At 42.0% G+C, this 13,059-nt stretch overlaps 1 protein-coding gene across 1 annotated transcript in view; it reads right to left on the bottom strand.

The window, feature by feature from the left end:
- Positions 1 to 4,629, bottom strand: part of DNAJC1 (DnaJ heat shock protein family (Hsp40) member C1) — a 188,364-nt gene extending 183,735 nt beyond the window's left edge. The window contains exon 1 of the mRNA XM_081556715.1: positions 4,101 to 4,629. Within this exon, the coding sequence (XP_081412841.1) occupies positions 4,101 to 4,301 (201 nt within the window). The 5' untranslated portion in view covers positions 4,302 to 4,629. The remainder of the gene's footprint in view (positions 1 to 4,100) is intronic.
- Between the last annotated feature and the right edge of the window lie 8,430 nt (positions 4,630 to 13,059).

Genomic DNA, 13,059 nt, shown 5'->3' on the forward strand with positions numbered 1-13,059 from the left:
GACAATTAAAGTCATTCTAAAATACAGTGAGCCTCTGGCATGTCACCTGTAAACATCCCTCCACTAAAAACTTCTGGAATCCCTTTGAAATCTTTTAGAACCAATTTGAAACCTAGGAATACATTGAAAGGAATTCCTTCGCTTTATGAGAGCAATAAAAGGTCATATATTAATAAATATAACCCATTAAATAAAAACTGTCAAGCAATTACTTATTCAGTAAATCACTGTTTAGTTTTAGTTACTATGTTTATATTTTTCTTTCAGTGAATATTTAAGTGTCTGCTATGAAGTAAATAAAGAAAATACCATTTGTCCTAAAAATGAGGCAACTAACTTCACAAGGTCATAAGTGAATAAATGGTTTGGTTCAAGTTCTTAAAAGGCACTGATTATTCCAATTATAGATTTTAGGGAGTGATTGAGCAAGTTACTTCAAACCTGGTGGAAAAGAGGATAAAATGGACACTACATTCAGTCTCTAATCATCCCCGGCGTTTAGTTCGGGGTATGGAAATCGCAAAAAGATTTTTCTATCAATTGTCTCCAATTCTGCCCTGTTCCTTCTCTCCTTACCCCAATCAAAACTAATCTACTGATCTCATCACACCACTTAAACAGCTTTAGCAGAAGTAGCTAATGACCTCCACACTGTTCAATTCAACATCCAGAGCTCATCTTATTTGAACTACCATCAGCATTTAACCCAGCTGATCACTTTCTTCTCTTTAAAATACTTTCTCCACCTGAAAGAGAAAAAGACGATCTTTTCTTGGTTTGCCTCTGACTTCACTGGCTGTTCCTTCTCCACTTCCTTTGCTGGTTCCCCTCATGGTCCAGCTCCCAGACCCCTCTTTTCTCTCTTTTTATGTTCACTCCCCTGGTGACACTAGTGGCAAAGAACCTGCCTGCCAATGCAGGAGACTAAGAGACACGGGTTCGATCCCTGGGTCAGGAAGAGCACCTGGAGAAGGAAATGGCAACCTGCTCCAGTACTTTTGCCTAGAGAATCCCATGGACAGAGGAAACTGGCAGGCTACAGTCCATTGGGTCGCACAGTGTTGGACACAAACTGAAGCAACTTCGCGCACACACCCCTGGTGAACTTACCTGGTTTTGTGACTTTAAATTACCTACGAAGTGCCACTCCCTAATTTATTAACTACAGGCCAAATCCTTCTTACAATTCCAGACTTGGATACTCAACTGCCTACACGCTACCTCAACCTGAAAGTTTATTAGATGCCTCAAATTTAGCATGACCAAAACCCAATTACTGACTTTTTTCCCCAACCATACCTACTTCTATTCCAGGCTTCTCCATCTCCATAAGTAACAAGTGCAATTAGACAATTGACTTTCTGAGGTTTAGAAAAAGCTTTCCAATTACCTTCAACTTATCAACCCCCCTCCACCACATCTTACATGCAAACAATCAGCAAAATCCTGCCAACTCTATGTTCAAATTATAGCCAGAATCTGACCACTTTGCACCACACAGGTACAGTCTATATTTTACACAATTATCCAATAATTAATAACATACATATAATCTCCAGCTCAATGAAGTGATCACCTTGAAATTTAAATCAAATCATGTACCTCTTCTGTTCAAACCCCCCTCCATCCCCAACTTACTCATAATAGCCAAAGTCCTTATAATGATGTTCAAAGCCCTAGAAGATTGTTCCCTGACCAGCCATGACTCTAATCTCATCTAATACTGTCCTCACCATACACCCTGCTCCAGCCACACTGGCTGACGTGTCATTCCTCAAATACTAAGCAAGCTCCAAGAGCTCTGCATTTAACTGGTTGCCTTCCTTGAATGCATTTATCCACATGGCTCACTCCCTTACTTCCTTCTGAGGCCTTTTCTGAGCATCTGACATTTATACTTACTTGTTTGGTTGTTTACTATCTGTTTCCCCCTACCAAAATGTGAGTTTTGTTTGAGTTTAGGGGTTTTATTTTATATACTGGCCAATTCCCAGTGCTTAAAATTTAGTAGACAAGAACTAAATCTCTGTTGAATGAATGATGACCAAACTGATTAAATGCATAGAGCCCGGTCACCACCTCTGAGTAACCTACCTGCTTACCTCTGGTTCCTCTTGTCTGGCTAGTCAAAAGAGATTGGCTGTCTCTGGCCTGAAAATTACACATTATGGACCTAAGACAGGCTGCATTTGTCTCTACCAAATTTTTGGTCTCCTTAAAGTCTTCCAAGAAAATTAGGAGTCAATGTGAAGAACCTGTTCCAATCAGGTTCTTTGCTTAGGTAAAATAAAATTTCTTCTGCATTCTTTCCAATTTCAAAACAATTGGGTAGAGAAACACAGATGAAAACAATTTTCTGGATCCTTCTATTCAACTTCTACCTCCACACGGAATCTTCTCAATTACCTATGCTTCTTTATTTTCCCATCTTTGCCCATATAGTTAAATGCTCTGGTTGTCCACATTACCTAATTAACTCTGCAAATTCAACTGCATGAATTTATAAATGAAGATTCTATGAGACTTCACATGCAAGCTAGATCACATAATCTAAAATTTAAAACAATGCTACTAAGTTTCTGTATCCTCTTAAAGGGGCTCTTAAAAGGTTTCCTTGAGTAACTGGAAAAATATCTTTCAAAATCTTTGGATAGGTTATGCGTAAGACTCTAGCTACAGAATTTAATCAATTTTGGTAAATTCTAATAAAAATATTCTCAGTATTAAAGGCATTCTTAAGAGTCTTCAGAGTTATATTTCACTAATGATTCTTACACATATTGCATCACTATTTACTCTGAAATGAGATATACGTTGTCTGTACTAGCAGTAAGTGGCACCAGATGAAAATAATGAATACAGACAACACGAAATTGTTTGCATGTAAGAATTTTAAGGGTGAAATGTTTAAACTACTTCATAACTCTTACAAAATTGAAATTCGTTAAAGTCATGGTGCCGTGGCAACAGCATTTTTATATTCACTTATATTTAATTGAAAAGTAAATTTCCATTTGGTGTCAAGCTGAACAGTTGACACACATTTATGAAAACCTGTTGGGGAGAAATGTACATTTCACCTCTGGTCACGGCAAGTGTGCCCTGAATAACAGTTGTGGGTAAACATTAATACCTTTTTGCCCCCTAACTATTCAAAGCATTTTTATGAAGGGCTCAATCAGAAGGTCTGAAATTCTTTCACCGCATAATCGTTAAACCAGTAAAATGGCATCTTCTCAGTAGGAGTCATTCAGCTCTCCCAGAGAGAAAGCAACCAGAAAAAAAAAAAAAAAAGGATAAGTTAAAGTCTAGAGCTGAAGAAGGAAAGAAAACGAAACGAAAAGAAAAAGAAAACGATCCTGTGCTACTGGCTGAGCTCCTCTTCCTGGAGCACCCCAAGTGCCTCTACTGCCCAAGCACTTGATGGCTCCTTCTCTGACTTCCCGAACAACACGGTAGAGGCTTCAGGTTCCTGCAGATTTCTAAACGGGGCTACGAATGCCTAATCCAACAGGCTACACACATTACAAAGTACAGTGCGAGAAAAACTTCTGCAACCCAGACGCCAACCAAAAGGCATTCCTTCCTTCCCGGAAAGAAAGGAAAGGAGGCTTTTAAAAGGATAAGTGTAACTGGGAAGGTGAAAATTTAGAGGGAGACACGACTACCTTTCCCACAATCAGAGGGGCAGGAAGAGAAAGGGTTTAAGAGTAAAAGATCTACCCCCACCACTCCTCCTTCCTTCAGCACAGCAGGGTGCAACGATCTCCCCTAGAATGGCAGAGGAAAGAGAAGGGATTCCCCACCCCAGGCTGGTGGCACCGTCCAGCCTGTCACGGAGACCGGAACTTGAGAAGGGGAGCCGGGCGGTGAGGGACTGGGGAAAGCGGGCCATTCCCTTTGAGGCAGGTTAGGAGAAGATCGTGGACAATCGGACAGAGGACGGCAGCCGAGCCCAAGAAGACCAAGTCTTGCCCCGCGAGCCCGGCTCCCTCGGAGAAAACAGGGTCAGAACCCGCCCCACCCCCTCCTTTCTGCCCCGACCCGCACGTTTCTGCCCGGGAGATGCAGCCTTCGAGCGAGCGGGCGGCCCCGCTTACCTGCTGCACTCCGAGGAACTGGTAGAAGTTGAGCTGCACCTCCTCCACCAAGTCAAATAACTCCAGGTCTCCGCTCTCCCAGCCGCGCGCCGGCCCCGCGGCTGCCAGCAGCAGCAGCAACAGCAGCGGCGGCGGGAACGGCATGAGTCCCGGCCGGCGGCGCGGAGGAAGCCAGGCCAGCCGGGAGCAGGGCGCTGTCATCGCGCCGGGCTCGGAGAGGTCAGCCGCCGCGCAGAGCCGTCAGCCGAGACCCGGGGACGTGGCGGACAGCGCGGACTGTGGGAACACTGCCTGTCAGTCAGAAGCACGGGCAGCCGCCCCGGAGTCTCCCGCCCAGCGGCTGGTCCTGGCCAGAAGGCAGGGGCGGCAGAAGACGGCGGACTCTTCGTTCAGTGAGAGCGCGGACGGAGCCGCCGGCGGCCCTAGCCTCCGCAGACCCTTACCCTTTACCCAGGCCTACAAACAGCTGGCGAGCCAGCGCCGGGCGCTTAGGTAGCGCGGTGAAGGGGGAGAGGCTTCCCCTAGCCTCAGCCTATCCCAGGCCTCGCTTCCGGTGACATCACGTCTCCTAGCAACCACGGGAGAGGGGGCGGGGCCGGAAGTAGGGTTGCCGGCGCCCCAGACCTGGGCCTCAGCAAACTGCTTCTCAGTCGCAGGCGTGCTCCGTGGAGCCATACGGATATTGGTACAGATTAAGAGACGTGGACAGTTACAGACACCGCGCATCTATCTGGAACGTCCCAAGTATCCATGAAACGGCTACCTTCTTATCCTCCCCCAGATATTGAAAACTCAAAGCATATTTGAAAATTGAGTTTGAGTTATTGATTACAGCCTCTGTTCATACATTTCATTATTCCATCCCCAAAAATACAGGAGGAATTGAACCCAGGGCTTGAAAGGGGCAAATCTAGGAGCAGTCTAAAGTTTCCTTTTAAGAGAGGTGAAGAAGAAATAAAATTTGAACCAAGACAAAAAGTATACTTCTAATAATGAAATAATATTTACAGGCATAATACTATAAACTAGACAACCAGGTAGAAAGTAAAAAGCATGACAGACATTCAGAATCTTAGGGGTAAGTGCAGCTTACCCACGTTAGCCCATTTACAATTGGTGCTCCTTTCCCGATTGACATCTGTTTTTAAAGACACTTAAGCTAAAAACCTTCTCTCTTTCCCACCAGTGCCTCACTTCCTATTCTTTTTTTTCCCCTCACCACTATTGCTTTCTTTTGTGTGAAGGTTATTTTCTTCTTAGCTTTCTCACATTTCTCCTCCCTGACTCCCTACTCTTGCTGAGGAAGTAGAAGGGAACCAATAAATGCTTCTATAATTCAGGATGCTTCAGCAGTTTTGAGAGTTGGATCTCCTTTTTCCCATTTTGGATCCCACCAGTTGAATTAAGCTCGATAGGATAATAATAAAACTCTCATAGTAAAAAGTGTTGTGTTTGACAAAGGTTAGAAGAACAGTATCCAGGAGGAAACCCTTACTTAAATCCTTCCATTACTGTAGAGTTTAAAAAATATTTTTAAACAGTTATGAATGCTTAAAAATAATACAATATAATGCTTGAATTAATCCTATTTTAAATTCATTGTGAGGCTTAACTTTCAAAGATAAAAGAACAGGGGTATCTTAGTCTTCAAGGGCTGCTGTAACAACATACCACAAACTGGGTGTCAGCATGGTCAAGTTCTGGTGAGAACCCTCTTCCAGGTTTCAGAAGGCTTCTTTCTTGTTATACCTTCACATGGTGGCAGTGTGGGGGAGGGGGACAGAGAGCTGTTGTTTCCTCTTACAAAGACACTAACCCCACAACTTGAAATCAAACCCCTAAGGTGGAATCAGGATTGCCCAGGAGAAATACCAGTAACCTCAGATATGCAGATGACACCACCCTAACCTCAGATATGCAGATGACGTCACCCTTATGGCAGAAAGCGAAGAACTAAAGAGCCTCTTGATGAAAGTGAAAGAGGAGAGTGAAAAAGTTGGCTTAAAGCTCAACATTCAGAAGACTAACAGCATGACATCCGGTCCCATCACTTCATGGCAAATAGATGGGCAAACAGTGGAAACAGTGACAGACTTTATTTTCTTGGGCTCCAAAATCACTGCTGATGGTGACTGCAGCCATGAAATTAAAAGTCGCTTGCTCCTTGAAAGAAAAGCTATGACAAACCTAGACAGCATATTAAAAAGCAGAAACATTACTTTGCCAAAGAAGGTCTGTCTAGTCAAAGCTATGGTTTTTCCAGTAGTCACGTATGAATGTGAGAGTTGGACCATAAAGAAAGCTGAGCGCTGAAGAATTGATGCTTTTGAACTGTGGTGTTGGAGAAGACTCTTGAGAGTCCCTTGGACTACAAGGAGATCCAACCAGTCCATCCTAAAGGAAATCAGTCCTGCATATTCATCGGAAGGACTGATGGTGAAGCTGAAACTCCAATACTTTGGCCACCTGATGCAAAGAACTGACTCATCGGAAAAGACCCTGATTCTGGGAAAGACTGAAGGCAGGAGGAGAAGGAGACGACAGAGGATGAGATGGTTGAATGGCATCAGCAACTCGATGGACATGAGTTTGAGCAAGCTTCGGGAGTTGGTGATGGTCAGGGAGGCCTGGCGTGCTGCAGTCCATGGGGTCACAAAGAGTTGGACACGACTGAGCGATTAAACTGAACTGAACCCCATAACTTGGGCTCCACCATCATGACCTCATCTAATCCTAATTACCTCCCAAAGATTGCATCTCCAAATGCCACCACATAGGGAATTAGGACATCAACATAGGAATTTGGGTAGGACACAAACATTCAGTCCATAGCAAGGGACATCACCTTTTCTGTTTATCCCCAGTACTGAGCACAGTACATAACACATGCTAGCATTCAATTCGGAGAAGGCAATGGCACCCCACTCCAGTACTCTTGCCTGGAAAATCCCATGGACGGAGGAGCCTGGTGGGCTGCAGTCCATGGGGTCATGAAGAGTCGGACACGACTGAGTGACTTAACTTCACTTTTCACTTTCATGCATTGGAGAAGGAAATGTCAACCCACTCCAGTGTTCTTGCCTGGAGAATCCCAGGGACGGCGGAGCCTGGTGGACTGCCGTCTGTGGGGTCACACAGAGTCGGACACGACTGAAGCGACTTAGCAACAGCAGCAGCAGCAGCATTCAATTAGTTGAATTGAATCCTGTGAATACCTCCCCACCTTCATTTCTCCCCCTACAGTTTTTTAGTTTGATTTTTGATAGATCAGTTTTCTTAAAGTGAAAGGCAACTTTACTAAGTCTCTAAGTTATCTTACTGTTTATTCAATGAGTAAAACAAAAAAATAAAATGAGAGCAATAATCTTAGCACTACTTTTACATAATATCCCAACATTCATCTTTTCTCCTAATTTGACCATTAAATCAAGTGCAGTATAACATTTGAAACTGGTGCCATATTGCCTTTGATATTTTAGCAATCTGGTATTTCCCTCCTGAGCTCTATTCTTATGTTGTCCAAGAACCCCAAGGACTTCTTCCATCTAAAGGGAATGGTTCTCTTTCCAAGGCCAAGCTGAAGTAGAACTGGAGTCTGTTCAGTACAACACTGTTACTGTTTCTCACTGCCACGAGGTTTTGCTCTGGAAGCTTCTCCTACTCAGTTCCAATAGCACTGGTCCACTCTGAAACGATCGATGCCCTTGCTTGTTCTGGTCTCAGTTCAGTTCAGTTCAGTTCAGTCACTCAGTCATGTCCGACTCTTTGCGACTCCATGAATCACAGCACTCCAGGCCTCCCTGTCCATCACCAGCTCCCGGAGTCTACCCAAACCCATGTTCATCGAGTCGGTGATGCCATCCAGCCATCTCATCCTCTGTCGTCCCCTTCTCCTGCCCCTAATCCTTCCTAGCATTAGGGTCTTTTCCAATGAGTCAACTCTTCGCATGAGGTGGCCAAAGTATTGGAGTTTCATCTTCAACATCAGTCCTTCCAATGAACACCCAGGGTTGATCTCCTTTAGGATGGACTGGTTGGATCTCCTTGCAGTCCAAGGGACTCTCAAGAGTCTTCTCCAACACCACAGTTCAAAAGCATCAATTCTGCAGTGCTCAGCTTTCTTCACAGTCCAACTCTCACATCCATACATGACCACTGGAAAAACCATAGCCTTGACTAGACGGAACTTTGTTGGCAAAGTTATGTCTCTGCTTTTAAATATGCTATCTAGGTTGGTCATAACCTTCCTTCCAAGGAGTAAGCATCTTTTAATTTCATGGCTGCAATCACCATCTGCAGTGATTTTGGAGCCCCAAAAAATAAAGTCTGACACTGTTTCCACTGTTTGCCCATCTATTTGCCATGAAGTGATGGGACCGGATGCCATGATCTTAGTTTTCTGAATGTTGAGCTTTAAGCCAACTTTTTCACTCTCCACTTTCACTTTCATCAAGAGGCTCTTTAGTTCTTCTTCACTTTCTGCCATAAGGGTGGTGTCATCTGCCTATCTGAGGTTGTTGATATTTCTCCCGGAAATCTTGATTCCAGCTTATGTTTCTTCCAGCCGAGCGTTTCTCATGATGTACTTACTCTGCATTTAAGTTAAATAAGCAGGGTGACAATATACAGCCTTGACGTACTCCTTTTCCTATTTGGAACCAGTCTGTTGTTCCATGTCCAGTTCTAACTGTTGCTTCCTGACCTGCATACAGGTTTCTCAAGAGACAGGTCAGATGGTCTGGTATTTCCATCTCTTTAAGAATTTTCCATAGTTTATTGTGATCCACACAGTCAAAGGCTTTGGCATAGTCAATAAAGCAGAAATAGATGTTTTTCTGGTACTCTCTTGCTTTTATGATGATCCAGCAGATGTTGGCAATTTGATCTCTGGTTCCTCTGCCTTTTCTAAAACCAGCTTGAACATCTGGAAGTTCATGGTTCACATATTGCTGAAGCCTGGCTTGGAGAATTTTGAGCATTACCTTACTAGCGTGTGAGATGAGTGCAATTGTGCAGTAGTTCAAGCATTCTTTGGCATTGCCTTTCTTTGGGATTGGAATGAAAACTGACCTTTTCCAGTCCTGTGGCCATTGCTGAGTTTTCCAGATTTGCTGGCATATTGAGTGCAGTACTTTCACGGCATCATCTTTCAGGATTTGAAATAGCTCAACTGGAATTCCATCACCTCCACTAGCTTTGTTCATAGTGATGCTTTCTAAGGCCCACTTGACTTCACATTCCAGGATGTCTGGCTCTAGGTGAGTGATCACACCATTGTGATTATCTGGGTCGTGAAGATCTTTTTTGTACAGTTCTTCTGTGTATTCTTGCCACCTCTTCTTAATATCTTCTGTTTCTGTTAGATCCATACCATTTCTGTCCTTTATTGTGCTCATTTTAGACTTCTAGTTTGGCATATTCACATGTTCTGTCTTGTCCTCTACAGCAGCAATTCCCAAACTTTTTGGCACCAGGCACCAGTTTTGTGGAAGACAATTTTTCCACTAACAGGGGCTGGGGGTGGTGGTGGTGGCGATGGTTTCAGTTTCAGCCACCTACCTCCTGTTGTGTGGCCTTGTTCCCATGGCTTGGGAACCCCTGCCCTAAAGGACAGTGCAACTGAATGAATCATTTGCTGATGCCAGAACTAAGCAAGCTCCCAATGGACAGTTGCTTTCTTATCTGGTGACATTTAATGATCCTGGGCATTGACTGATGAAGCTTAGTCTGGATAGAGGCAGTGTACACAGGAAGAGAGAAGCCAGTGAAATGTTTAACGGTCATGTGAGTTGTGTAATGGATTGGAGACGTAGAGAGGAGCCTCAAACTTCCAGCCAGCTTTCCCACAGAACATTTGCTGAGTCCTAGGGTAGCGCAGAAGCCCAAAGGACTAAAGGGTAGGAGGCGTGAAATTTCCCCACATTCTATCAGTGCATGCAAAATGAATGTTGCCTAAAAAGAGGAGCCTGCTTCAGATACACAAGTAGTCTTCCCCCTCAAGACATCTGCAATATTTCTGAAGTTGTATGAGTAGGAGGATAAAGATCTAAGTTTAAAACCTCTGAAAAGCAGAACTAAAACTGCTGGGCTGAGGAGATAGAAACCTTGCAGGCTCTCTTATCAAAATCCCAGAGGAATCACACCTAAGAAACAGAGAAACCAGAAGTTGAGTGAATCTTACCAAAACTCTAACCCAATCCCAACCCAGTTCAATCTCTGACCCTCACCTCATTTGTCTATTTTCATCTGTAGGGGAAAATATCATCATCTCTATTGCCTATTTTTTAAATATAAAAGTCTGGTATATGACAAAAAAATTATGAGATGTGAGACAAACAGGGAAATTTGACCAATATGAAGAGAAAAAAGTAGATAATAGAAGACCTATAGTAAGCCAGCTACTGGAGTCCGGATAAGGACTTTAAAATTTCTATTATAAAATAGATAGGTTATAAAATAAAAGAAAAAGTGTACAGAATTTTAACACATAAACTGAATTCATAAAAAGGAATCAATGGAAAATCTCAAATTTAAAAGTATACTATTTGAAATAAAAAAACTTGGGTTTAACAGCAGACTGGACACAACAGAACAGAGGATTAATGAATTTGAAGACAGGTCAAGAAAAATTACCCAAACTGAGGCATAGAGAGAAAAAAGGACAGAAAGAACAGAGCTTAAAATGCATGTGGGACACAGTGAATAAATCAAAACACATATAACTAGGGTCCTAGAAAAAGAGGAGAGAGAGAATGAAACAGAAGAAATAATTACAGAAACAATAGACAAAAATTTTGCAAAACCAATGAAAGACATGAAACCAAACATGAAAAAAATGAACTCAAAATAGATCATAGACCCAAAGATAAAAGCTAAAATTATAAAACTCTTTTTTTGAAAAATAAGGGTAAATCTTAGTGACTTTTGGTTAGCCAGTTGTCCCTTAGATATGACAGCAAAAGCATGTGATGGAGGAAAACATAATTTGAACTACATAGAAATTTAAAACTTTTGTGTCACAAACAACACCATCAAGAAAATGAAAAGACATCCAAGATAACAGTAGAAATATTTGCAAATCATATACCTGATGAGGGACTTACATCTAGAAAATGCACAGAATTCTTTCTACTCAATATTTTTTTAAATGGGCAATGGATTTCTCCAAAGAAGATATAAAAAAGTGAGTAAGTACACAAAAGATGCCCAACATCATTAGCCATCAGGAAAATGCAAATCAAAACTACAAAGAGATACCATTTTATAGCCATGATGATGGCAATAATTAAAAAGAGAGACAAAAAAGAAGTTAGTGAAAACATACAAATTGGAACCCTCATATATTGCTGGTGGGAATGCAAAATGATGCAGCCCCTTGGGAAAACAGTTTGGCAGTTTCTCAAAAACTAAATATACAGTTATTATATGACCTAGCAATTCCACTTCTAAGTATATAGACAAGAAAAATAAAAGCATAAAACTTGTATACAAATGATCATAGCAGCATTATTCATACCAAAATGTTGGAAACAAACTTAATGTCCATTCAACTGATGAATGAATAAACAAATGTGGTACATACATACAACAGAATATTATTTGGCAACTAAACAAAGAAAATACTGATACATGCTGTAACATGGACAAGCCTTGAAAATATTATGCCAAGTGAAAGACACCAAACATAGAAGACAATGTAAGATTCCATTTATACGAAATATTCAGAACAGGCAAACTTTCAAGCTTCCCTTGTAGCTTAGTCGGTAAAGAATCTGCCTGCAATGCAGGAGACCTGGGGTCGATTCCTGGGTCAGGGAAGATCCCTTGGAGAAGGAAATGGCAACCTACTCCAGTATTCTTGCCTGGGAAATCCCATGGACAGAAAAACCTGGCAGGCTACAGTCCATGGGCTGGCAAAGAGTCAGACATGACTTAGTGACTAAACCACCACCAAAAAGGCAAAATGTAGGTTATTGGTTACTGAGGACTAGAAGTGGAGAAGCCTGGGAATTGTCTACTAATGAATATGTAATTTTTTAGGGGTTATGTAAATATCCTAAAATTAGATTGTGGTGGTTGCATATCCTTGAGAATATACTAAAAAACTTTGATACTAAAACACTTGTATACTTTAAGTGGGTGTATTGTGTGGTTGTCAATTATATTTCAATAAGGCTGTTTAAAAAAGAAAAAGAAAGATACAATAAACTTAGCAAACCCCAAGTAGGAAAAATGCAAAGCAAATAAACAAAAAAAATCTTGCCTAAGTATATCATAGTGAAATTATAGAAAAGTTTGTGGGATGTAGTGAAGGCAATAACTTCAAAGACCATTTTTAGCCTTAAATGTCTTAAAGAAGGAAGGCAGAAAATTAGTGAGCTAAATGTTCAACATAAAGGGTTACATAAATAACCAAAGAGTAAACAGAGAATTAAAGTTTGTAAGGACACCTAATTGTTTTCAACATGAGACTTTTGCAAGTCAGCGGGACTTATATCAACCCTTATATGAAGAATTTTTAAAAATTTTATCAGTTCTGGTATTTTCAAGCTTCAAGGTGTGACCATGATAGTGTGTGGCCAAGAAGCTTTGGAAGAATATATTGAATACCACTGGTAATGAATGGCAACCCATTCCAGTATTCTTGCCTGCAGAATCCCATGGACAGAGGAGCCTGGCAGGGTACAGTCCATGGGATGGCAGAGTCAGACATGACTGAGTGACTAACACACACATGGGAATGGGGAAGCAGGGAGAATCTAGAGTGTCGGATGGTTATCCACATAGAGGGTGATCGAAGAAGTTTTGATCTTATTATACATGAACTTGAACACCAAAATGACCACACCTTACCAGGTGGCAACGGGAAACATCATTGCTAATTTCATAGACCAGTGGGGCTCAAAGAGGTGGTCTATCCCTCACTTTTGGGTAAGATCCAATTTAACTACATTAAACA

Source organism: Giraffa tippelskirchi, chromosome 13 (assembly GCF_054371585.1).
Source record: "Giraffa tippelskirchi isolate mGirTip1 chromosome 13, T2T-mGirTip1v1.2.pri, whole genome shotgun sequence".
In the NCBI taxonomy this organism is placed as follows: Eukaryota; Metazoa; Chordata; class Mammalia; order Artiodactyla; family Giraffidae; genus Giraffa; species Giraffa tippelskirchi.